At 34.6% G+C, this 25,996-nt stretch overlaps 4 protein-coding genes across 5 annotated transcripts; 2 read left to right on the forward strand and 2 right to left on the reverse strand.

The window, feature by feature from the left end:
- Positions 1–7,164: 7,164 nt before the first annotated feature.
- Positions 7,165–9,468, forward strand: LOC133311440 (low-temperature-induced 65 kDa protein). The gene is made up of 4 exons (XM_061512496.1): positions 7,165–7,246; positions 7,630–7,917; positions 8,234–9,052; positions 9,178–9,468. The coding sequence occupies exons 1-4, from the start codon at positions 7,165–7,167 to the stop codon at positions 9,219–9,221; spliced, it is 1,233 nt and encodes a 410-aa protein (XP_061368480.1). The 3' UTR covers positions 9,222–9,468.
- Positions 9,469–9,771: 303 nt separating this feature from the next.
- Positions 9,772–13,276, reverse strand: LOC133311418 (D-xylose-proton symporter-like 3, chloroplastic). 2 transcript variants are annotated; one of them, XM_061512470.1, is made up of 14 exons: positions 12,919–13,276; positions 12,737–12,828; positions 12,527–12,605; positions 12,334–12,393; positions 12,175–12,241; positions 11,961–12,085; positions 11,782–11,883; positions 11,328–11,705; positions 11,158–11,205; positions 10,999–11,061; positions 10,832–10,912; positions 10,633–10,731; positions 10,234–10,371; positions 9,772–10,128 (listed from the first exon to the last, which is right to left on the reverse strand). In XM_061512470.1, exons 1-14 carry the CDS (start codon positions 13,111–13,113, stop codon positions 9,994–9,996), a joined length of 1,662 nt encoding a protein of 553 aa, XP_061368454.1. In that variant the 5' UTR covers positions 13,114–13,276; the 3' UTR covers positions 9,772–9,993. The 2 variants fall into 2 exon arrangements, with proteins under 2 accessions (XP_061368454.1, XP_061368453.1); XM_061512469.1 differs by having other exon boundaries at positions 12,737–12,840.
- A 2,378-nt stretch (positions 13,277–15,654) lies between these two features.
- LOC133311441 (uncharacterized) lies at positions 15,655–16,056 on the forward strand. The gene has a single exon (XM_061512497.1). The coding sequence runs from the start codon at positions 15,655–15,657 to the stop codon at positions 16,054–16,056; it is 402 nt and encodes a 133-aa protein (XP_061368481.1).
- Positions 16,057–17,366: 1,310 nt separating this feature from the next.
- LOC133311429 (transcription initiation factor IIA large subunit-like) lies at positions 17,367–25,602 on the reverse strand. The gene is made up of 11 exons (XM_061512483.1): positions 25,268–25,602; positions 24,886–25,056; positions 24,635–24,787; positions 24,429–24,477; positions 24,297–24,355; positions 23,967–24,092; positions 19,882–20,025; positions 18,447–18,510; positions 18,182–18,348; positions 17,957–18,040; positions 17,367–17,861 (listed from the first exon to the last, which is right to left on the reverse strand). Exons 1-11 carry the CDS (start codon positions 25,388–25,390, stop codon positions 17,838–17,840), a joined length of 1,164 nt encoding a protein of 387 aa, XP_061368467.1. The 5' UTR covers positions 25,391–25,602; the 3' UTR covers positions 17,367–17,837.
- Positions 25,603–25,996: the final 394 nt, after the last annotated feature.

Raw genomic sequence — 25,996 nt, forward strand, 5'->3', positions numbered from 1 at the left:
TAGTAGAATGAAAATATTCAACATAGATAATAAGTTTATGGGATTTGTATTTGTCATTTAACATGACACAACAATTTTTCCTACACACATAATATTTTGTGAGACCCACATTTTTTGAAGAAAAAAAAAATTATGGCACGCAAAACGAATCTTTATAACATTACACAATCACTTTTCCTACAACATAACTCTTATAAAACCTTAAGTTTATTACATCAAATGATATAAAAATGAGGATTAATTATTAAGGGATTATTTCAACTTAATTTTAAAAAGGAGAGTTTTGCTGCTATATATAGTCCAGCTCGATCGAATTGGTCATTAATCGATGAATAGTTACATGCAATAACGTAGTCAGTATACATTATTAAATTAAGTTTAACAATTTGGTTGTAATGCTTCGGGATGTTATAAGAATTTATATCAGTCACTACATTTTTTTTTATCCGCAACCGTGTACGATACCTAACTTGTAAGTATTACACTTGTAGGTTTGCATGAAAAAAATCAAAGTATATAAGGAATTTTTAGGTTTGCATTCGTTCTCATGGATTGTACATTGATCATAAGCCGCAGAAAATAAGAGGACATCAAGGATTCAAGATATCTGCCATGTTAGTATTGTCATAGAATCCGACACCAAGTTTGACAGTAACCTAGAGAAAAACCAAATGTGGTACCAAATCAAGCTATCAAAATGAGTTAACCTGTCCCATTAGATGATGGCCTGTGTGAGTTAGGATCAAAAAACTCGCAGAACCAAATGAACTTTAATAATAAAGGTCAGCATCAGCCAAAAAGTCCTATGGGCTAGGGTTAATCCACAGGCCATTCAAAATTATAATTTCATAATTTTTTTTATCATATTCGATACAATAAAAAATATTTTAACAAATAAATATTTAACACTTTCTTAACAGATTTTATACAAATTATAAATTTTTGTAATTTAATTTTTTTAATAAAGAAATAGTTGTACACAAATATAAAAGTGAAAATGTAAACAAAATTTTAATATAAGTAAAAATTTAGTTACTACCTTTACTAAATTCATTATTAAAGGATACCATCAAATAAAGATTTTCTTACCATGAGTCATAACAGAATACACTAGTGAAAAACTAAAAGTAATGATGAAAAAATAATCTTAATACCAGTATTGAATAATTGCTCTTAGTATGCTATATATTTGAAAAAAGTAAAGTCATTGATTTTCTTCAACTACAAAAAAAACTTTTTAGTTATTAGTATCCACAAAATTACAAAGGTGCATTGTATACAATATGTTTTAATACAAATTTGGATATATAACTTGGTTAGATGTGAATAGAAAATTTTATTTTTTGAGACTCTTAATGACATATTTGCTGCGTCTAGCAACTCTAATAGATAGAATGGAGGTTTTGCTAAAAGTCTTGTTAAATCTAAGGATAAACCCAAAGATGGTAACAAGAACAAAATAGCTTGGTTAGCAGTTACCAAACAAGTTGTTATGAAGAAGCCGCAAGATAAGTGCTTCAAGTGCATACTGAAGGGACAGTGAAAAGAAAAATTGTCTAGAGGTGATAAAAAGAACTAGACATAGGTAAGTTAAGGCTTGATTAGTGGATGAATCAATAATTTAGGAATCACTTATTATGTTTGCTACTTTTTTAGTAGTTCAAACATGGCATGCCTATCAGCGGTGGACAAAGAAATTTTAAGCTTGAAAATGGAGAACTTGTTTCTGCATTAACAGTAGGACGAGTTATTTAAAGGACTTTGGTTTTAGGTGACTACTTATTTGTTCCGAATTTTAAGAGGAATTCAATTATTGTTAGTTGTTTTGGTTAAAACATGGTTTGACAATGTAATTGATTCCTCATTTACATTTTGAAGTTCATCTTCGTCTTGTTTGTTCTGGTATATTGTTTAAATAGTCTTTATTACCTATGTCCTAAATACCATTGAATTTATTATGTTGAATTGAAAGGATGACGAACAAGAACATTCACCAAAGAAATAAAAGTTTCAAATGAAGCATATCTTTGACCTTTATGATTGAGTCAGATTACCTCAAATAGGAAACATGATCTAGTTAAAAGAGGGACTGGAAATTCCATAATCTTTTAAATAAAAGCTACATGTAAGTCCTATTTGGAAGGTAAAATGGTCAAGAAATCTTACAAGGTTAAAGGGATTTGCACAACTATTCAACTAGAATTAGTACATAGTGACGTATGTGGACTAATTAACGTTCAAGCCATAAAATATTATGAGTACTTCATTATGTGAATGGTTACTTTGGATTTGGATAGATAAACCTAGTGCGCCATAAGTTTAAAGCTTTTGAAAAATTCCAAGAGTTTTAAGTCTGAGACAGAAAAGTATCTAAGTATTCAAATCAAAGCACTTTGGTCTAACTGAAGTGTTGGATACCTGTGTGGTAAGTTTAGGTCTTACTTGATTTAAGAGGGGATAGTTTTCATAACTATCAAGTCTAGGAACACATTAGTTGAACGAAACTGCAGTATTCAGAAATTAAACATTTCTAGACTTGGTGAAGTCCATGTTTAGTTATTCATCTTTACAATAGCATTTTGGGGAGATGTCTAGGAGAAGGCAATGTACCTTCTTAACTTGGTTTCGTCAAAGTTTGTTGTAAAGACACTTAAACAATTATGGAAATGGTGCAAGTCCAAATCAAACCATATTCAGATTTAGGGTGCTCCGACACACGTCCTACAACAACGGTCAAATAAGATGGAATCTTGTAAGAAAGAGTGTATATCTTTTGGCTACCCTAAGAGAACCGGGGATGAGATCTTATTTAGTCCAAAGGACAAGATGATCTAAGTGAGCACTCATGTGATTTTCTTAAAGGAGGACTAGATGAGAAATTATAAGCTCTTAAGTAAGGTTATTCTTGATGAGACTTAGATCAATAATTTTCAAAATCTCTAGAAGCTCCATCCTTTGTTCCCTTAATTGTTCAAAGAGGGAAAAAATATACCTCTAAGTGAACAAACAGGGGAACCATAATTGGAAATTCAACATGATAATTTATAAATGAAACCAGTAGAAATATTAGTATCATATATGGAAGAATAATTTCACGGAGTTGTTAAACACATAATATGTGGATCTTCAAGAAATTGATGATTCACCATTTGACCCAATCGGATCTACCTATAGATACACAATGTCTAGTGCGGTACATTTATAGTGGAAGAGAACCTTATTAACTCTCAAGTTTCTGTTGTTGAGTGACATTGATTTCACTAGCTATGATAATGCACTAGAAGATGGTGTTGATCAAGTGTGCTCAAGCTATGAACCATAAGATGTAATACTTGTATTTCAACTCCGTTTGGTACCTAGTAAAGGCATCAAGAGGGGTAAGACCCACTAGGTACATGTGGACCTAAAAGCAAAAAGAGGATGGACAGGGTGAAAACCTTCAAAGCTAGTTTGGAGGCAAATTTTGTTAGATGTCATGCTTGAGTCTATCCAGATTCTCTTAGTTGTTGCTATAAATCTCAATTATGAGATTTTATTTTGGGAGTTGGATGTTAAGATATCTACATGCAACAACCAAAAAGGGTTTATAGCAAATGGGTAAGAACACATGGTATGCAAATTGTGAAAGTCTATTTCATGGACATAAGCAAGCATCCAGGTCTTGGAATATCAGTTTTGATCAGGTTATCAAAATTTTGATTTTGAGAAAACCTTGATGAATGGTAAGTATTTGTATGTAAAGGATCCAAGGGAAGACAGTAGCTGTTCTGGTACTTTACGTAGATTATATGCTCCTTATTGGAAACAACATGGAGGTAATATCAAGCATAAAAAGTTAGTTAAGTAAGCGTTTTGGTATGAAAGTACTAAGGAAGCCAATTATATTCTTGGTATAAAACTCTTATGAGACCAGAAGAATAAGTTGTTGGCATCACCTTAGGCTACTTACATTGACAAAACTCTTGCAAAAAAGTTTACATGGTAATTCCAAGAGGGGAACTATTTCTCTCAGACGTGGAATTCATCTTCCTAAGGAGTAACCTCTAAAGACAACTGAGAAGCAAGAATGCATGAGTAGAATACCTTATGCTTTGGCAATAGGTAATCTCATGCATACCATGTTGGGCGTTAAACTAGACATCTGCCATACATTGGAAGTAGTGAAACGGTACCATTCTAGACCTAGAGGAACACTAGATTATTGTTAAGCATGTACTCAAGTATCTTTGGAGAACAAGAGGTTATATGTTGGTATATTCTAGTGGGAGTCTTGAAAAGCTAAGTTTTCACAGATTCGATTTTTCAAGTGGATATTGACTCAAGAAAATTAACCTCGAGCTAAGAGTTTTTCATTAAACTAAGATAACATTAGAGGTGGATCTTGAAAATCCAGTTACTAAGAGTTTGCCTGAACTTGTGTTCGAGAGGCATGTTACTTCTTTGGATCGTAGGAGGATCCCAGACTTGCATTAAGCGAGTGGGAGATATTTGGTTCATTGTTCTCTTGGATTAAGACAAGGAAATATTGTAATCATTTTATGAATTTTATAAATGGGGTATTATTCATTTATTTTGTGCACTATTTACAAACATCAAGGTCCGAATCAATTGTGTAGTTATTTAGGCTGCAACATTTTATGAAACGGTTTTGTCCGAATCATTGTAAAATATTAGTTTGTATTAACATTCACATTGAAAGGATCAATGAGAGATTTGATTAAGCTTGTTTTTCTGTCATAAGGTATCAAATCTCCAGATAACTATAGTTATGCAATTTCTCTTAATTCTGAGTTTATCATAAATAGGTAATTGAATAATTCTCATTCTTTGATTTACCAACGAGTGAGGTTCGATCTTTTGATGGCCAATGACTCGATATTTTGGTAGTGAGATTATTTGATTATCGGTATTTATGAGATAAACAACATGGAATTTGTAGGATATATTCCCTTGATATGTTTCGATACTTGGATATTGAAGACACTGGTCAGTGCATGTAATCCATTAGAGTCAATGGAATAAATAACTGATTGAGTAATAGAAAACTAGTCAATCAATTATAGACATTCTACAAAGGGGCGATGCATATTCACGTTATAAGTGTTATTAATCTTGGAGTTAAAGTTCGGGCTTTTAGTGGAGTAGCACTGAATTAGATAATCATTCGTTGATTATCAGAAGCCTTGATTAATAACAGATGATAGATCCCCAGGCTAGCTTGAGACAATGGATGAGGTATTTTTCAGTTAATAATGACTTATGGGTTACATGGTCTTGGATTTTGGACTCAAGTTTGTACCCGAAAGAGCAAGTGGGAGATTGTTGGGTTTGTGCTCTTTTACTAAAGCCCAAATGAGCTAAGAGTATGAGAAGAGCCCAAGAAACCTAAAGCCTAATGATCTTAAGTCTAAGGTTTTTTGGAACCCTTATGAATACCACCACTTAAGTAATCAACCTCATAGGTCATTGAACATAAGAGGTAAGCTCAGATCTGAAAAGGTGCCCACACACTTCCCCTTCTCCCTCGAGAGATAGCTTGGAAGGTTTACCATAGAGCAGAGAGATCTGTTTGAGCTAGAGAAATCTGTTCGTGTTATGATGCATAAGAGAACAGTATGTGAGTTCATGATGTGACACAGAGGATATCAGTTCATGAAGGGAAATCATACACAAGGTGATTCTATGAAAATCTGCGCGTCAAGAGGTAAATGTGAGACCGGGATGATTTGATAAGCATACCAATGTACTAGGTCTTAAATCGTTTCCGCATAAATTCAATAGTTCCTACACATCATATTTGTCGTTACATCGCATAGACGTACACCTTACTGATTGAATACAATTACACTTGTTATTTATTATCTGTTAAGTTAGTTATGAAGTTAATTTTTGGTTTGTAATGGATTCATTGGTAGTTTTTCGTTTCTTCTGGATGTTTCCTATCATTCATTAGGTTTTGGGATTCATGTTTCTCATGTTATAGAAGATAATTTTACCTCTTACACATACATAAAAGTGTGTGAGGCCATGTTTTATTTTTTTTTCTCTTCTCTTCACATGACTCCACATGGGCCCCACACACTTTTATGTGTGTAAGGGATAAATTTATCTCCTACAACATGAGAAACATTAAACCCTTAGTTTTTTTATCGAAAAATAACTTGAATAAAAAGAAAGGGCATATATTCATTCTGCTTAACTTATAGCAGTATATATATATGGGAAAAATATTTCTCAAGCTGCTTGAGATAAGTTTAACTCCGGCCACCTCAAAATTACGCCGTTTTGTTTATTTATTTTCTTATATTAATTGATTCACCTTTGAATGGTTATGATTCCCTTTTTGTCTCTCTTCCTTTATTACCATTGTTTCATCTTTGTACGGTTATGATTTAGTAGCCGGAGATAACAATGTCTCAAGCAGCTTGAGAAACGATAAGTCCTATATATATATATATAAATTGTTAAAGTGGCTGCTCCTAAAGATTAGTATGGTTCATTAGGTATTCCCAGAAGTACATAGTTATAATAAATATTTTCACTATGTATTTTCGAAAGTACACCAGATGTACTCCCGAAAGTACACCAGAGTACACCGTTCTTCTCTGGTGTACTTCTGGGAGTACATAGTTGACCGCACCAATACGTAGGTGCAGTCGTACATCTACTAAACCCCATATATATATATATATATATATATATATATTACTTTGCGGCATATTTTAATCCACATGGATCTTTATTAATTTTACGTCAAAAATATTTATTTTCCTCACCGGATTTGAAATATTTAAGTCGTATATATTCTACCGGTGAGTTTCTCGATCTTGTTTCTTTAGAATTGTAAAAGTTCAACAATTTTTCTGATCATTGCCTGGTCTAATTGCTAATTGAGGGGAGTACTTATTCGTGAGGTTTAGTAGGAAGCAAAATTGTTTAGTCTACACGTGTAGAAAAGGAGTCCATAAATGGAACCCAACGGTGTGGGTTGGGCCACTATTATTATTATTGCGTAGCGCAAGAATGCAGGAAGCAATTACACGAGCACGGTTCAATTTTTGGGTTAAATTTCTACCACTTATTGTCCACAGAAAGAACAAATATAACAGCAGAGTTATTCAAAGATTGAGACAAAATTGCTATCCAGGAAATCATTCAAGAAAAATGGCTCAACTCGAACGCCCACAGAGAAATGTTGATACTTCAAAAACTCCTACCATCCATACCATGGAACAACTCCTCCGAGGTAATCTTTTCTCACCCTATAAAGCTCAAATGTTTTTTTATGCTACTAGTTACTAAGAAAAAGGGTACAAATAATGTTTTAACCATGCATGATATAACTGTCTACCGTACGTAAGTAATTAACGAAAGGTGCTGAAGTTTTATATTAGGGTTATATTTATCTTATGTTGCATAAGATAAATAAATTTCTTACTCACACAAAACGGAGGTGGATCTCACATTTATTTTTTCTCTCTCCTCTTACATGTGGGTCCCACTGATAACTTTATTTCTATACTCCTCCAAGATAAGATAAATATAACCTTTTATATTATTATGGTTTGAATGTTTAAGCCATGGAAAAACCATAGGCTTGATTTTTGGTTCATGTTTTATGTACAGCAGGAGAATCCTCAAAGTCTAGTAAGCTGTCGCCAACCTTGTCTTCTTCCTCCTCGAGTTCTTCCCAATCCTCTCCTTTCTTCCAGAGGTTGAGGCACCATGACTTGGAAGAAGACCATGGCCAGAATCAGAAGAAATCAGTTCTCAGTAAAGTGAAGGAGAAGGCCAAGAAATTACGCCACAGCCTCAGCAAGAAAAAACACGAGGACGGAAATGTCACTAGTCCTACAGGGGCTGCTGGCCTTGAAGGCGATGGAGTAGAAGAAGATGCTGAATTCCATGGAGCTCCGAGTAATTAACATCATTAAATGCCTTAAGATTTGTCTTTTTCTTCTTCTTCTTTTCATTTTATATATACACGGAATTAAGAGTAAATACTTTTTTGATTTTCAAGAAAAAATACAGGTTTAATTAAGTCGACTTATGATTCTTCTTAAATTTCAGTTATTTGAAATTGTGATTACTCTCAAATTCAGATAAGAGCTTTTTTAGTCCCTCATAAAGGACTAATATGATAATTTTTATTTTTTGTAAGGAATTAAAATGGGTTCCGTGTTTTTTGTTGAAGAATTTACTCTAGAATTAATGTGTCAAATTAATATTTCAGTGTACGAATCAGAGAAGACACCTGAAGGATACAAAGAAAATGCAAGTCCAGTAACCCCTGAGAAGCATGTTAAACCAAGAGTGGAACAAGCTCGAGAGAAGTCATTAAGTCGTTCACTGTCCAAGAGAACAACCCAAGCTGCAACAGCAACAAGTCCAACTGCTACTACTGCTACATCATCTACAACTCTTTCTAGTCCAACCAAGACAATGGCCAAAACCATAGCCGATAAAGTGACACCAGCTTCTGCTGAAGGATTAGATGCAGCACATTCTATAACCTCAAAACTTCAAGGCCTCACTGTTTCCAAACCAACAGAGCATCATAACGCTTCATCATCAACAGCTGCAACAAAAACACTTAACACTTCTTTGTCCTTTGCTACTCCACTTACTCCTCCTGCCAAGTTGCCCTCTCAAACTACTTCAAACCCAAACCTTCTGCGAATTTCATCAGCTCCGGTGACTCCATCGCCTTCATCTGCTCAACCGAGTGGGAAGAATACCAGCCCCACATCCCAAATATGGGACAAGGGTGTTTCGATGAAGGAGTACTTGATGAACAAACTTGAACCCGGTGAAGATGAGAAAGCTTTGTCTCAAGTGATATCTGAAGCAATGAGTCCTAGAAGAACTCCTGGTGATGCAGGGGTGATGGAGAAGGTGAGAGAAGCTGTAACTTCTTTGCTCCGAAATGAGGAACCAACAAAATATGCAGATGCAGCTCACACTACTCGCATGTCATCTCAAACCCCAGCATCTAATACCAACGTTACTCGCGCTTCATCTCAAATCCCAGTATCTTCCAACGCTCAAGAAGGTAAAGCACCAGTTCATGCAATCGTAGTATGATATCTATCTGATCCTATCATCTGACTCTTTTTCACACAAATTATGTTGTCTCTACGAAAACTTATGTTTGATCTGATCTTTCTAAATATGCAGTGGTTCAGGAAGAAAACCATGGCAGAATTCTTCACGCAAATTGAAAGTCCCCGTAATATGTGTTTTCTACATGTTTGTGTATGTATTGAGTTTTTGTTCAACCTTTGTGTGTATGTAGATAATTAGGCACGAAACATGATTTCCATTATATTTGTAAAACTTAATTTGTATGTAATAAACTGTGTTCCGGGTGTAACGGCCTGAAGGATACATTGTATATTTGTATTACATTACACTTTACATATTCTTCAGTGCTTTTTTTTTTTCACTGCCACAGAATTTTCTTTTATTACGAGCATAAATAAAGCAATTAACCTTTTTTCCAAACTCACCATTAATTAGTAGTTAACGAGGATTTTATGATACAAAATGCTCACACCAACTCAATTGCCACACTTGATTAGTTGCTTTAGCTTATGAATTTAGTGAGGACCTCTGGCGAGTTGAAGATTCCAGACAAGTGTAGGGGCTAAGTAACAATGCATTTTGGGATTGTATACCTTTTGTATTGCCATACTAACGGAAACCATTATAAACTACAGACTTAGCACATTAGCAATGTTCATAATAAGTCTAGAAAATATTGGTGCCCAATTATAGGTCCTCACATTCGTATGTCAATCCTCTTGGTTAATGGCAATTGAATCATGAAGTCAGAACCATTATGTGATTTGAGTATCTTGTTAGAGATTAAAAATCTAATCAACTTGTTGCAAACATTACAATGACCATCAAATCTACACAGAAGATATACACAAAGGTGGCAGACTCACCAAGATATATTGCATTCACATCAAAAGATGCTAGTTTAAGCTGTCACTTTAAGATTTTGGATTCTATATCTTCTAGGCTCAAACCTTTTGTCTCCGGGACAGAAGATATAATGAACAGAAGTGACACTAAAGCAATAGCCCCAAAGAGGAGAAAAAGGTTCTCTGCTCCCAGAAGCTCCTGTTTATCACAGATTAATAAACTTCAAGAGCAGTCAGACAAAGTTAAAAATGCTGAAGTTATCTTAAATAAAATAAATAAATACAAAAGTAAAGAATCTAAAACCTTTAATGGCGAGAATGCAAAGGTGACAACAGCGTTTGAAGCAAAGTTGGTAAGAACAGCCAGACTAATCCCTCGTCCTCGAGTGCGAAGTGGGAAGATTTCTGATACCATAAGCCAACTTATTGGCCCAAATGATATCTGCAATGCAAATGCAATTTGACATAAATCTACCACGATATTTTAATCATTACATTGACCTCAAGGACAATGGTAATACTAAATCAGAAAACTTTTTTATTTATTGCAAGGTTCTCCCTTTTCTAGGAACAGAGAGGTCTCCCTTTATTTATTTATACATTAAAAAAAAAAAATACTACTGAAGAGGACTTTCATCCAGGTTGAACATGAAAAAAAAGAAAAAAGAAAAAGCAGCAGGTCATATGGCTGGAAGACAGTTACCTGGTAGCAACCAACATAAAGAAGTAAAGCCGCAACAGCAATAACTGGGAACCCTCCAAAAAATTTATAATAAGCAGAAAGGAGAACTAAAGAAAGGGCCTACAGAAATCAAAGAAAACTCAATAACCATTTGCATTTGACAAGTTGCAGTCAAAGTACTGTAAGAATCCATTAGTTTAAAATGTCATAGAATTCCTACAATGCCACTGACACCTCCAATCAGTAGAGGTCTTCTCCCCAAATCATCAACTTTTAGGACAGCAATCCATGTCATTAGTAACTACAGGTTGATCAATTACAAAAAATTATCATCAGTGTCACAAAGTTGTCGCTCTTCCTAGGAAGGTATAAACTAAGTAGGCATACCTTGAATAAGCCGATAACAACTGAAACTTTAGTAGCATCAGATGCAGCAGAAAATCCAGCACTCTAGATATAGATAACACAATATAATCTACAGTTAGCAAGATGGAAATGAAAAAATTTCATTCACAATAGAGTGGAAATGAATTTAATGATAAGTACCTGAAGAATTGGTCCCGCATAATACAGAACACTTGGTTGACCTGTTATCTATCAGACAAACAACAGAAAGAATTCTCCATATTTCCTTCAATACAAAATGAATAAAGTGGAAGTATATAAACACAATTATGATAATTATGAACAGACTCACTGCAGTGAAGTGAAACTACCTGTTGAAATAAGACTAGCCCCCCACCAATTATGAAGGCTTTCAGATTGGGACCCTGAAACACCTCTAGGAAATTCCCCTCTGATTCCTGATCTGCATAGGCAGACTTCAATGAAACAAGGGTCTCTTCTATTTGCCTCTCAGATTCTTTGTCACCAAGTGGTCGGCCCCTTAATTTGCTGAGAGAAAAAATTGCCTTTTCCTTCAAATCTTGAAAAGAACCTTTTCCTTGTACTGCTCTGAGAAGCAACCACCGTGGAGAGGGGGGGAGAATCCACATTCCAAGCCCCATTACTATAGCAAGGGGAGCACTAAATCCATACATGAACCGCCATCCCCCAACCGTATTAATCTGAAAGCTTCCCACAAAATAACCCGTCTGCATAATAGTTCAGTCCCCAACTCAGTAAATTCTTTAGTTGATAAAAGATACATAAAAGACAATAATGTAATACCAGGATCCCCAGGACAATGAAGAGTTCTTTTAATGATACTAGAGTCCCACGGATTTGTGATGGACAAGTTTCTGCAATATATAAAGGAGCCCCATGCATGGCCTGTAATTCAATTCACTTGTAAGATCGTGCAGGAATCATCTAGATAACAAAAAATGTTATGGATCAAAGTAGCCTACCAAACCTATACCAAGTCCATAAAGCAGCCTTCCTGCTAAGAGGACACCAAGTTCTGGTGCATAAGCAGTAATCCCACCACCAAGCACATACAATAGGGCTGCAGCAATAAGTTGTCGCTTCCTCCCTAGTGTTTTAGCCAATTTAATAGATCAAATACGAAAAATTCTGAAGAAGCTTCAATTCCTGGATAATATATGTAAGCAAAACACTTACCAAGGAAATCAGCAATGTTATATGCAAGTAGTGAGCCAAGAAGAGCCCCATATAGGGATCCACTGACCTATGTTTAATATTAGGAGTTGTTCTAATTAGTACAGATGACAATAGCTTTTTCATAAATTAAATTTTCCAACTATGACGCTGAAATCATACCACAAGTCCAAGCTGAATGGAAGAAAGATTGAACCAAGTTATACCGCTAAGTTCAGGTGACTGTGAATTGAAACCAACAACATCAATATCAACAACAACAGCACCTTACGTAACTTAGAAAAATATATTATATATGTTACAGCACTAACAATAGAGAAAAATGCAATTGAAAGACATTGATTAACAAAATTACCTGCAGTGAAATTGTAGCACCGGAGGTGGCACCAATATCATAACCAAATAACAAGCCACCCAATGCAGGGAACAGAAACCTAAATTTTGAAATAACGTACTAATTAATTGGCACAAGTTAATGTACTAAATAAACTAAACACAACACTCCTCTCCTATTCACTTCCACGCAGCACTGCCTAAGAATGAAGAAAAAGTGACAGAAACGTACGGAATAATCACAGAAGACCAAGAAAATTGCTCTTGGTATGTTGCATCAGAAACAAGCGACTCAGATTCCTCTCCACCAGCAGAATACTCCTTCTGCACTCCAACCTGCCCAGATGATGAAAAGGCCAAATCAGATTAAAAAGCATGAAACTTTGATGAGTTTTCCAGCTTTAAGGTCATCACTTGGAATCTGGGCTTAGGAGCAGAGTAAGAGGCAAGAAGCGGATATGTGACGCATGTGAGAGCTAAGTGATCGTTGATGGAAGAAACGAAGCGCGGATTGATGCGAGAGGAGGAGACTACTAAAGCTTTTGAACTCTCTAACCGTTGATGGTGCAAAAGAGAGAGCCTGAAATTGAAGAGAGTAGTTGATGCCATGAGAGGCAGCAAGAACAAGAGACAGTGTGTATAAATAATCACGAGGAGTGTGGAATCATCGTAGCTTTCTTTGGTTTGGTTTTGTTATCTGTTTGTGAATCCCGTTACAGTAAATGTTCCCATGTGTGATACAAGGAACACAATCAGATTACCCAACTCCAAGATATTTGTCAAATTTTTAACTTTGGAAGTTTGTGTCTCTTCTAAATTGACGAAGTAGCCAGAGACATGTTGAACTGTTTGGTCAATTGTGCTGTGTAATGTAATTTTCTAATTCCTAGGAAGGTAGTTAAATTTGGAAATTGTAATACAAATAGTAGATTTTATTTGCACTTTAAAATTAAATTTTTATATACATATGTTTATCTATAAAAAAATTAAGAAAAAATAAATTACCTGTCACCATCATTATACATTTGCATACAATTGTCACACTCTAAGGGTCTAAGCTAATTTATCATTCAAGTTATTATCATCGAAGACATTCTGTTCCACGTGATCTTCAACTACATCATTCAAAATTATTTTCATCTAAACTTTCATCATGAGATAAAGTTTCTTCATTTTTCACAATCCATTCATCTTTGGATAAAACATCAGCAATGTTATGTTCAACAATTTTTCTAACTTGCTTGACATCATTTCAATAGTTAAAATCAGGATTTAAATCTTAAAATCAGGACTTAGGTAAATGTCTAAATGAGGATTTTATATTGGAAAAGATTTTAAGTGAAATCTAAATCGTTTTAGTAAAAATAAATCGTTAAAATCGGAATTTTAATATTTAAATATAGATTTTAGCTACCATGCCTAGGATAGTACAACCATTTTCATCTTTTAAAAACAATTATGCCAAAGGCTAAATTTCAGCGTGTCTCTATAGTAAAAAAATATATTATAGAGTCATGTATTTAAATTGCTGGAGAAAACGTAAACAATATTACCTAACAAAAAAAAAAATCATTTAAATAGTTATGATTTTTTTTATTATAAACCACATGTATTCTCCACCGAAGACAATCCGATATTGCTTAAGTAGAGTCAAACATGTATCACTTGAACTTACCCTTGATATAAATAGCTATGATGTTGTAATTTAATGTATACATTTTATCAAAAATGAGTCAACTGTAGAAGATGTTGCTTACAAGGAGCAGCCATAACTTTGCAAGTTTATACAACCAAAATTTATCCGTAATGATAAACTAGAGTAATCACAAGCAAGTGAATCAATTAATTAGTTGTTATAATTTAATCATTGATGTCAAATTTGAGTTCTGGATATAATTTTGTCATATTCAAACTAAATTAAACGAATAATTAATGAATCTGTAGAAAATTTTCAAATATATATACATATAAGTTTTAAATATGTTGTTTGAGTATTCCTCCAATTGAATAATAAATCCTAGAAGAAACTAATAACGGTCATTTAAAGGAGAGAAAAAATATTTTAATCAGATTATTAATAAATTAGAGGCATAAGGAAAGTATAAGAAAAAAACAAATTTTAATATAATGTCGTACACTTAAATAATTGAAAAACTAGTTTATGGTGAAAGAACCGTTACACAATAAAAATTATGATGGGAGAAAGTGAGAGTTTTTTTTAATTTAAATATTAAATAAATTATAGTAATTTTTACTGAAATGACAAATATTTTTCGTAAAAATATTTAGAGAATTCATGTGAAAGAAAAAGTGAGAATTTACTTTATTTTTTATGGTCAATGAATATCCATATATCCTGAAGCAAACGATTTTATTGCCATTTGGCATACTAAAGATGAAATACGGGGTCATAACTCATAAGTAAGATTCTAAATAAATTAGATATATCCTATGTACACATATAAAAAAGTAAACTATGTTAGAAAAAAAGTTACATCCTATAAGAAATAAAAACAATCTCTTACCAGATATATGAATGGATAAAAAATAGCAGGTTGCAGCGACAATAATTATAAAAAAAAAAAATTGCTGCGATAATTGTGCAAAAAATGATTGTATAAATAACAATGTCTAAATTTAACCAAAACATAACAGAGTTAAGTAAGCCAACCCTATCACTTGTATTGTATTATTGACCAGATTAGATAACAAGTAGTGTGTTATATACTTTTACGCCAATAACAATAAACAGTGGTTGTAGATGTTTTTGACACACACACACAAAAAAAAGGGTCCAGGACTAGAAGCCAAGACTGTTACTAGAGGGAGACACGCTTTCACATTCTCCTCCTTATTCTCCTGGGAAGAAGAACCTTTGAACAATAATATAATAAACTGAACAAACCAAAAAGCTTTGAATCCGCTAATAAAGGGTTCTGGGACAACTCCTCCTACAAAAGCTATGAACCAACAAAAATTCAAGCTATGTCATCTCTTGTTCTCCACCACTCCTTTTAAATCATCTCAACTTAATTGCAACTGCATTTGTACATGCCTATATGAGATGAGATACCCTACCCAATAAGCTAATAGGAATAGGTATAGCTTCCTGCATTTGCATTTGCATTTTTAAGCAAAGCAAAGTTGTTAATGGAGAACAAAGCCAAGTTGATAAAGGGAGGAACAAACGCCAGAGAAGGAGTTTACCCTACAAGGTTAAAGAAGCATGCCCCAGCTTCTCTTGAGATTGATAAAGTCCTCAGTGGCAGACCCGATAACCCTTTTGCTCCCTCTGTTGAGGCTTCAAATGCAATTCCATTATTATCACCACTTTTCTTGTCCCCACAAACATTGTATTCAGAGACTACTATACATGCTCGAACATCAGAGAATAGTGGCAATAATGGTAGCATTAGCAATGAGGGTAGGAGTTCATCCTCCACACCAATCAACAACGGTTGGAAACATCCAGCTATGGCTCCATGTCCAGAGCCTTCATCTTTGTGTAGTATCTTACAAAAACAATGCGTTCTTGTGAACAATACCCAATGAAATTGACCACATTTTTAGCACTTACAAATATTATATGCCAAAATCGAACTTAAGCCTTTGAAAGTAAACGTTTCCTTGTTTACCAACTGAAAAATTCTTTGTACTCTTAAGATGTATGATATTGTAGTTAGCTGTTAGATATTAATTCTATTTTTAATTAGTAGTGGCCAGTGGAGCTTCTATGCTCTTTTCCCCACCATTTGTTTTTAGTGAATTAATTGCAAATATCTTCAATAAAATAGTTAGGTTTCAATTTCAATTACAGATTCCATTCTCTTCAATTCAAATATTATAAACATCTCCATCAAATGAAATGGTGTCGAAGGATGTTGAGAAATGGTATGGATAACAATCTGAATCTATTACCTGTCTTACGATTATCACCAACTCCGGACGTGGATGAAATTGAAAACAACTATATGTTAAGATTTTATTTATTTATTTAATGGCACTTCCCTTAGTAGAATTTAAATATGAAAGATCCTACATTCTTTTTGAAAGAAAAGGAAACATACTTCAAATTTTATTTAGACCAGGTGTTTTTATTTCTATTCTCTCTTGGGAACATTCTCGGAGAGGATTGTCATTTTTCTACATCCGGAAAGTTCTCCATAAAAAGAAACAAGACTTAATAAATCCTGTTAATTTGACTTCAGCCAACCGAAATTAGGAAAAAAACGGGGGTAAAGAGTAAAACTTGATAGAGTCTAACTGTTATGTCATCTTAGTTTAGAGATAAGTTTTTATGATTTAATTTTGATCCATAATAAACTTTTACACTATAAGTAGAAAGAGTCATATGAACCCAAATAACAATAATACATTAACAATAGTCACGTCATATAAATAATTAAAAAAATTAACTATTTTTAAGCATGTAACACTACAATCACAAATAATGCAAAAACCTTCTATGTAGTTAACTAATAAATTTATAACCTAGAATTATTTTAGTAGTTTACCATTTTTCTAAACTTATACTTATAAAATTTTATTATTTACTCTAATTATTCATTTTAATAATAAATTACTTTATCTTCTCTCCTTCAAAATCATCCGTAGAAATTTATAACCAGCAAACAGCTTTTAGAGATGATGCTGTTACCAAGGACAGCCATCGAATTCAGCATATCTATCAAGGAACGAATACTTGTGCTGACATACTAGCAAATATCAGCTGCTGCTGCATCCAGGTCTGATCGTTCTTAATGAAGCACCAGTATTTTATTTTATATAATGGGAGTTCATATACCCCGCCCAGAAAAGCACATTCAAGAAACGACAACCGCAGCCGTTGTACAAAACATTCTCGAAATTTACATTAATCAACCCTTTTTCTTTCTTTCTCTCTTTCAGAGATCACGGTGGAACTAAGAAAGACGCACTGAACATTATCGTCATTCTTTACGAGGGTTAAATTGCTAACCACTAGAGACATGGCAATGGAAACTGTCTAATACCATAGGCGCAGTTATCAAATGAAATACAAAATGTCCAAGTATACAGAGCTAATAGAATTACATATCCCAGGGGACAAATGGCAAACTTCAGGAAATGCCTCAAGAGTATACGTATCGAGTAAAGGCCAAAATTTGCTCATCCTTTATGTACAACAGGCCAGCATCAATATAACAGTGTCGAAAGTATTAAGGACTTTTCTCTTCCTCTAGCTTCAATTTAATAATCATAATCAGAGAAAGATTACGAAACACTCAATGACACTTCGGAATTATGCTTCACCAAAGCACTGCCACTACATGGCAGACCCATCCCCGAAAAAATCAGAAGTCAAATTCTCCATTCGCCTGCAGAAGAGCATAGTATAAGTCATCACAAGAAGTTGATAAGCTGAACTGAAATTGTAAGTATATATCAGTGTACTCCTTCAAGACTAACAGACCTTATTGAAGAGAATGTCCTTATTATTTATGTGCATGATACCATCCTTTAGTGTGCACTTCCATCTGCTCTTGGTACGTGTCACCTAAATTTGTTGCAAGACATCCATTAGTCTCAGAAAATGATTCTCCAACCATGAATCACTAAAATATGACCATATCACGTTGCTATGGCCTATAGCACTCAACATCTTATTCATAGAAAGTGGAGGAGCGAGGTGTGCAACCTTGTCAAACTGGGCCAAAACAAGATGATGCGTATTTTGATCCTCATCATCATCATCATCCAAATCATCCAAATCATCATCATCGTTTTCGTTTAGCGGGGGCTCATCATCATCATCTTCTTCAATCTCATTTTGAACAATGATAGCAGGGGTACTTGCAGGTACTTCTAATAAATAAGGTGAAACTATGCATCAGAAACATTTGTGATATATACATATATGATGAGCCACATGCATAAGTAACATATCCGTGTTCCTAATTTACCGGGAGGAGCTGGTGTATTTGCAATGTTGTAGTCTTCACTATACACTCCTCCGTAATTGTATATCTGCAAGCAAGGTAAAATAAAAACAATAAGATTGGAATGCATCAATTGGTGAGAAAACTATCAAATGAAGCACTATTGCAATTAAAACTCTTAAAAGAGTAATATATTAGCAAGTGCAGAATTATCGAACTTGAAATTATGCCATGTAATGTTTTTCTTTTGGGGATAAATATCATCCCAACCAATCAATTGGAGTTTTCAGCTAATAAAAATAGGGCTAGGTCAAGACATATCAAATCTATCCCATTGTTAACCATGCAACTAGTTCAGTTTCACATCACATAAGACATTGCAATATCCATCTTGGCTTGAAAAGAAACCACTTAGAGAATTTCAAATACTTATTTAAATTTATTAAATCCCATAAAATGTTGCATCTCTCCTCAGAATTAGAGCTATAATCCTTCTGTTTTATACAATGATGAACCAGGAAAAACAAAACTCATATTTATACAGAATTAAACGGGGACTCATGTGCCAACGAGTTAGCTTAATTGGCATTGGCCCAAGTAAGGAATGGGCGTGATTTGATATCAGAGTTTTAAGCCCCAACCAAGCCACCTTTCCTCCTCCCCTAACCAGGTGCTTGCACCTCCTAATGTAACAACAAAAAAGAAAGGACCCATACAAATGTGAGTACATAAGTCTATGATTTTAACCATGACTTAGTACCAACCAAAAAGATCTACTTCTGAAGAGGCACATCTAAAGGTCCTTTACATTTTTTTTAACAACAAAAGCAACAAGAAAATAACTCTAAAGTTTGAATGAGATGCATCAAATACAAGATCAGTCCCATAATATAAAAAAACCAAGACTAAATGTGCATATATAACTTAAGCATCAACAAAGTGCAAGACAGTCTGCAAAAAAAATTAGGGAGAAATGCACATTTGGGCTTTGGCAAACAAAAGCCTTAATTTTAAATTTTGAGAAATAACCTCCTTTGATTAAAATTTAAAAAATATTAATAGTTTGGAGTTAATTTGTAATTAAGGAAATGACTAATTTTTAGAAAATTTGGATTCTGATTATGAATATTTTGAAATAAGCAAGTAATGGAAACATTGGTACTTTAAAATTTTCAAGAGTGGTTTGAATTCATATTCATTTGATGGCTAACAGGAAAAGAAAAAAGCGACTATTGAAACTTTTTTCAAAATTCAAGGGAATTATTAATGGCCAAAACAAAGCTGAAGGGTTGGATACACTTTTACCCAGAAAATGAAATGAAGAGGGAAAACAGAATATTAGAAACAAAAAGAATGAGTGAACAATGTACAAATGCATATCGGGGTAAAGAACAAATGGCGAAGTCTTTCATTGCAAGCTTGTATTAGAGCAGGAAGGAGGAAAAAAATCACTACTAACATTTGGGGTAGAAAGAACATCATCATCATAAGGATTTGGTCCATCAAGTTGAGGAATCCGAGAAGCTGGCCTCTCCAAATGTGCTGGCATTTTTCCTTCAGAAGTAGAGTAACCTGCATCAATGGAGATGCCCCCTCCATACACCTGAAAGATTTATATTCAACAGTTACTAACTGAATAAACCTTTCAATCAACCTAGCAAGTCAACAAATTAACAAAAGAAAAAATGCATGCATATATGTACTTTAGGACCCCAAAAGAACAGTGAACAATAATGGGCAGAGAAAGAAGTCTATATAACCTATATTGTTTATTATAGCCATCTGAGCATATATACAGCAAGATAGTGATTACAACAGTTGAGAAGTGCCATCAGATATATCATCAATACAAAAGCTATTCTTATAACAGTTGATTAAAAAAAGCAATGGTACTTAAGACAGATCACGTGGTTTATAATAGAAGTTAATCAAAGCTAAGACCAAAAAAAGAAAAAAGACAACAGGACATAAGCCCACATAGTAGATTCAGGACCACTCTCTGTAAGAACATCTACAAGAAACTGATACAGACCAATCAATCAAATACCAGTTTAACAGCTAACAACAGCGAAATACTGATCTGAATATCCATTTGTCCATATAATCAACGTCAATTACATCTAGTGACAATTTAACAGACACAATATAAGAAAAAGGAACAATTACACAGAGCTTGGAAAAGGAAAATAACAAGGCAGAAATGTAAAGATAGGTGTGAGACAATTGGAGAGGCCTCACTCTCTCCCAAGGTTCGAAACTAACAATATTCCCAATATCCCATACCACCCGCCAACCTCTCCTCTTAACCAGCATGCTCGTAACAACCTTGCTTACTCACGCTTGCTATTCTGTTAGAGGTCAGTTTGGACATTGTTAGTGTCATTACTTGGACCATCCTCCACGTCCCTACTTGGGCCACTCACAGCCTTAAAGGCCCAAGTCTTCCTATTCTTATTCCTTTGATAGACTTGCACGGGTGGTGTTGTATCAGAAACCAAATATAGAACAAAAGAAACGAAGTTTCTGGAACTAAGTATTAAGTTCATTAAAAGATTTAGAACCTGAGCAAAATCAATATCTTCTAATTAATAGAATTAATAGTTGTAATATGCAAAGTTAGGGGATTGGGATGAAACCCTAGTATCAAACCAGCTATTTTCCCTTAAATATATATTATTCTTACCAAATACATGCTTTCTTTGGCAAGAGAACATATGACTTGATGATGTCCGGAGAGTTACTAAAGACTCCAACTTTTTATCACTCCAACTTTTTATCTTCCATCTAAACATTTCAACTTTAAATAGGGAATGTTTCAAAATTAAAAATAACACAACCTTCAGGTCAATCTCTAATTTGCCCGTGCATGTCAAAAACAAGAAGAAAAGAATACACAATTGATCTGAACTTTCAGTGTCTAACGCATTAACTCAACAGCAAAAGAAATTCACTGTTAAAAATTTGGCTCAAATTAATATTAAATTCATACTGGTGACCCCCAAAATTTGAGCGACAGTTTTCTTCCATTTTGGTGAAGCAATAGAATTTTTTATTTTTTATTTTTGGAGATATTTCAATCGATTCATCGCTTCGCGACTAGTCCGATTCAGGACGGGTCCTGGGATTAAGGCTTTAAACCCCTCCCAAAGACGGTATTAGGGAGGATCGAACACATGCCCTCACCCCCACCTGCTCAGATCCCTGGCGCCAACTGAGCTACCATCATTTGGTGAAGCGGGAGAATCTTGATGTAGTTGTTAAACAAATCATTATCCATTTGGGGTCATGGTAAATTGCCACCGTGTTAGAACTTCATAGATTTCTGCATTACCTATGTCCATTCTTTAAAATTGCCTGATGTATTAGTAGAGATGGCAAGACTTGTTTTCACCATCTCAATCTGCCATCCTCCATGCGGGGATCAACTCCCAAGCAAGGTTGTCAAAATCAAGATCCTACTTAGGATCGAAAAGGGAAGAAAAGATAGTAATTCGTAGGATCAACATGGATCGTAAGATCCTACCTAAAAATAAAATTATACTCAAACACACACATAATATATATATATATATGACAGGATCCTTTAACACCAAATCCTAACCATTGATTTTCGTCAATCTAACGGTTATAATTTATTGGACATTACTAATTAATTAATAAGTGTTACCCAATAAATTATAACTGTCAGATTGGCAAAAATCACGGTTAACATTTGGTGTCAAAATTATTAATTTGACACCAGTGTCAAAGGATCCTGCTCCATAACAATAGTTTAAATTTAATTAAAAACTTTAAATATAATAATACATGTTTCCCTCACATTTATATATTTATTGGTGTTTCTGTGTTACAATTTATTTAAAATGATATTTTATTTAACCTTATTTTTTATCTTAAGTATTTGTTTTTTTTAATATATATAAGTACACCTTGCTACAAGGAAAAAACAAGTAACTTAATATATTATTACTCAAAAAACTCGAGTAATAATAGTACACTTTTTCAAAAAAAAAAAAAAGATAAGCAAAGAGAAAAGCACACTTTTCTCGGAAAAAAATCCAACAGCTCACACTTGCCCCATCAAAGTCTACACTTTTTCCAAAATAAAAAAATCCAACAACTCCATCTTATCCCTCGTCCAGATCATCTCCTGTCACACACCACTGTCTTTCCCCATCCTCTTCTTCGTCCTTTCTCTTCTTATGAATAAACAATAGCATGCTGCGTATCTTGCTCAGCAGCCAAACATGTGACCTCAGTTTGATTTTGCAGTCATCCCTACTTTTCGGTTCTGTGGTAGTCACATCCTTCACCGTCCATGAGAATGAAGCAGGTTAGGTTTATAACGGGTTAGAGTCATGAAGTAAACAAGCCTTTTCGCAAATCGTTCACGATTTTACAACCGAGTTGCATCTTTTATGGTGGAAAACATGTAGGATCATGTGATCCTCCGAGTTAGTGTGCGATTTTGACAACCTTGCTCCCAACCCAACCACTTCCCATGTTTTGCATACAATAACCAATCCTATGTGTCTTATGGCTCTTTGACAGCATTTAGCCAGTGTGAGAACCTTAAAAGTCAAGCCTATTTTGTAACAGAGAATCTGTGTAATTCAAACTTGTCAGCAAACATCCTATCATCCTATTTAGAAATATTGCCATGCTGCCCATGCAAGTTTAAGCAACACCTCTCACCTATATTGCACTGACACCGACGCGGGACACGACATGACACTCCGACATGTTAATTCTAAAAAATGTTAGATATCGACACGTTAGAACACGTTTTGATATTAAATAATAATTTTAATTCATATAGTGTATATTATATTTAATATTCAATAATTTAATAGAAAAAATGAAGCTAAACTTATAATACTCATCAATTTTGCAAAGAAACATAAGATATCCAAAATATTTATATTAAACTCAATAAAATGATAATCGTAATCCAACGAATCTAATAGTTGGAATTAAAAACACAACGCAACCTTCGAACCTTTTTTGAGTCTCTGCAACTCATGTTGGGGTGTCTAGGAGTGTCAGAGAGTCGGGGAGTGTCGGACAAGACACGTCAGGATTTTTGAAGTATTGATGCATCATAGCCTCTTACTACCCTAGGAGAAGCCAGGCATTTTTTCCTTCATAGGCATAGATGTAAACATGGTCCTATTTAGAAATATTGACATGCTGCCCATGCAAGTGTAAGCAATAACCTCTTACTACCCTAGAAGAAGGCAAGCATTTTTTCCTCCATAGACATAGATGTAAAAATGGTATTTAAGGTAAAAAGGTATCCAACAGAAGAGAGTCAAGATAAATGTTATGAAACCGGGATCTTACTATAGTACCCCTTCAGTCATACACCACAAGCTCATTTACAAAAAAATAAAATAATAATAATAAATAAATAAGCGACAATAAAGATAAAAATATCGGATAATGAACACCGTTACAAAACTACTCCAAAAAATATGCAAGCACCAAACTGAAATAAACCTACTAATATCAATTTGATAATGGCAATATGAAGAAAGACCATACTTCAATTTCAAAAATTTGAGATGCAGCATCTCCAGCTCCATCCTGCTGAGGTATATATCCACCAGAATTATATTGTGAAGCAAATCCATCACGTTTTCGCTTCCCCGAGGACATTGTGAAGAAGTCCTGGATGTTTATATCAATAACATGTGAATGTTATGTTTGATACTATGTTATCACTTTTCAAATCAGAGTGGACATTCAAGACAAGAATACGTAAGAAAGGAACAACATTCTCTGACTTCATAAAAGAAACTCTACCATGAGGTCTCTTCAGTCTTCACAATTGAACACAGACAATTTTCTAAAAGACCTCACCTAGTTGCTTACCTGAGTCAGAGGTTGATTTGAAGTTCCTCTGTCCGCCTCATCCCGCCCTTCCTCATAAGCTTAAGTAATACACACAGTCATTACTGCAAAGCCATTTTATTTAACACTGTTCTAAATTCAAATGGGACTTACCAACATTGACGTCAAGCGAAGGCCTCTGGTTCATCCATGGAGAAGGTTGCTGTACAAGATTGTACGGTCAAGGTCAATACCCACATCTAAAAAAAAAAATTCGGGGGGGGGGGGGGGGGGGGGTGGGTTACCATGCATATGGTTTTAGCAGAAGAGTTTATCCACTACATCAGACAGCTATTTGATAGTGACAAAATGAACTTTACCATGTATGGACCAGGTCTTCCACCTTTTATCTCAGTATTTCCCCCAGAATCATTTCCAGACGATGGGTAGTCACTAGGTCCAGTAGGAATGTTATACATTGAGCTATCCACAGTCCCAGGCAAAGGGGTTTGGATGGGAGTTTGCGCCGGAGTCTATACATTCAAAAGCCCAAATCAACACTCCAACTCATACGAGACACAATAGAAGGGAGACGTAACCTATGAATTTATAATTATGGGCTAAAACTCACAGGAGGGAAAAGTATTTCGGCTGTGGGAGTTTCGTACTCCTCAGTCCCCTCATAAGGCACGTTAAGATCATGAACCGGAGTAATTGGACCACCGAGCGTTGGCTTAGATATAACTGACCTTTCTATGGGACCAACAATAACACCAGCTTGGACCATCTTTGATTCCCACATCTAAACAAATTATCAACCAAAATAGTAAGCGCGTGAATGCTCAGATCGAAGCCCTAAATCGAAAAAGGAAACTTTCTAGCAAACCAAATCAAAGCATATTCCAAATTTAACTATAAAATTCTTAATACATATATTTGGAACCAAAAACTACCGACATGCGGGAATAAAATCAAATAAATCTGAAACAATAAAATAGAAGAGAAATTATTACAGATTGAAGCTCCTTGAGAACTTCCTCGTCGGGACCACTGTTGTTGAGGAACTCATCCCGAACCTTGTTCATGACATCTTCGATTACTTTAATATAGACCTGGCTGGTGGTGGAAGCCGCCATGATGGAATTTTTTTTTTCCTCCCAAACTCTGCTGCGTATCGCCAATTATCGGATTGGAAATGTTTGAGGAGAAAAGAAATAGAGAAAGTGTTCAGTGAAAAAGATCGAAAGGGAAAGTGAAGTGCAGAGAGCGAGGTGTGGTTTTGTTTAGGGTTTTGGAGTGATCACTGAGGGAAAACGGCGTACAGAGAGATATTGAAGATGTGATGAAATGGGAAGGAGCGGACAAGAAGCACACAGGATAAAGGGTGGAATATAAATAGGTTTGCATCCGATTATAAGCACGCGTGCCACGTGTCCCGATCTCCTTCATCTTTATCTTTGCTGTCCAATTCGCTTACACCAAATACGCCCCTTACAATACTACCCCCACCGTTCCTCTTTCTTGAATCTTGATTTAATTTAGTATCATAATCTCTATATTAAATTTCTAAGTTTTTTTTTTTAATTTTATTATTTATTCACATGTATCTTTTAATTTTGATTATTTCTTTGTTTTACAACTTGAACCGTAACTATGATTTGTAATTAGCTTCAGCACATGTGCTTTATATAAAGGAATACTATAAGGTTAATTCTAATTCTAATTATAATTAAAATTGTATA

Source organism: Gastrolobium bilobum, unplaced genomic scaffold, assembly GCF_033153095.1.
Source record: "Gastrolobium bilobum isolate Gb01-03AN ecotype WA unplaced genomic scaffold, APGP_CSIRO_Gbil_v1 utg14925, whole genome shotgun sequence".
Taxonomy (NCBI): Eukaryota; Viridiplantae; Streptophyta; class Magnoliopsida; order Fabales; family Fabaceae; genus Gastrolobium; species Gastrolobium bilobum.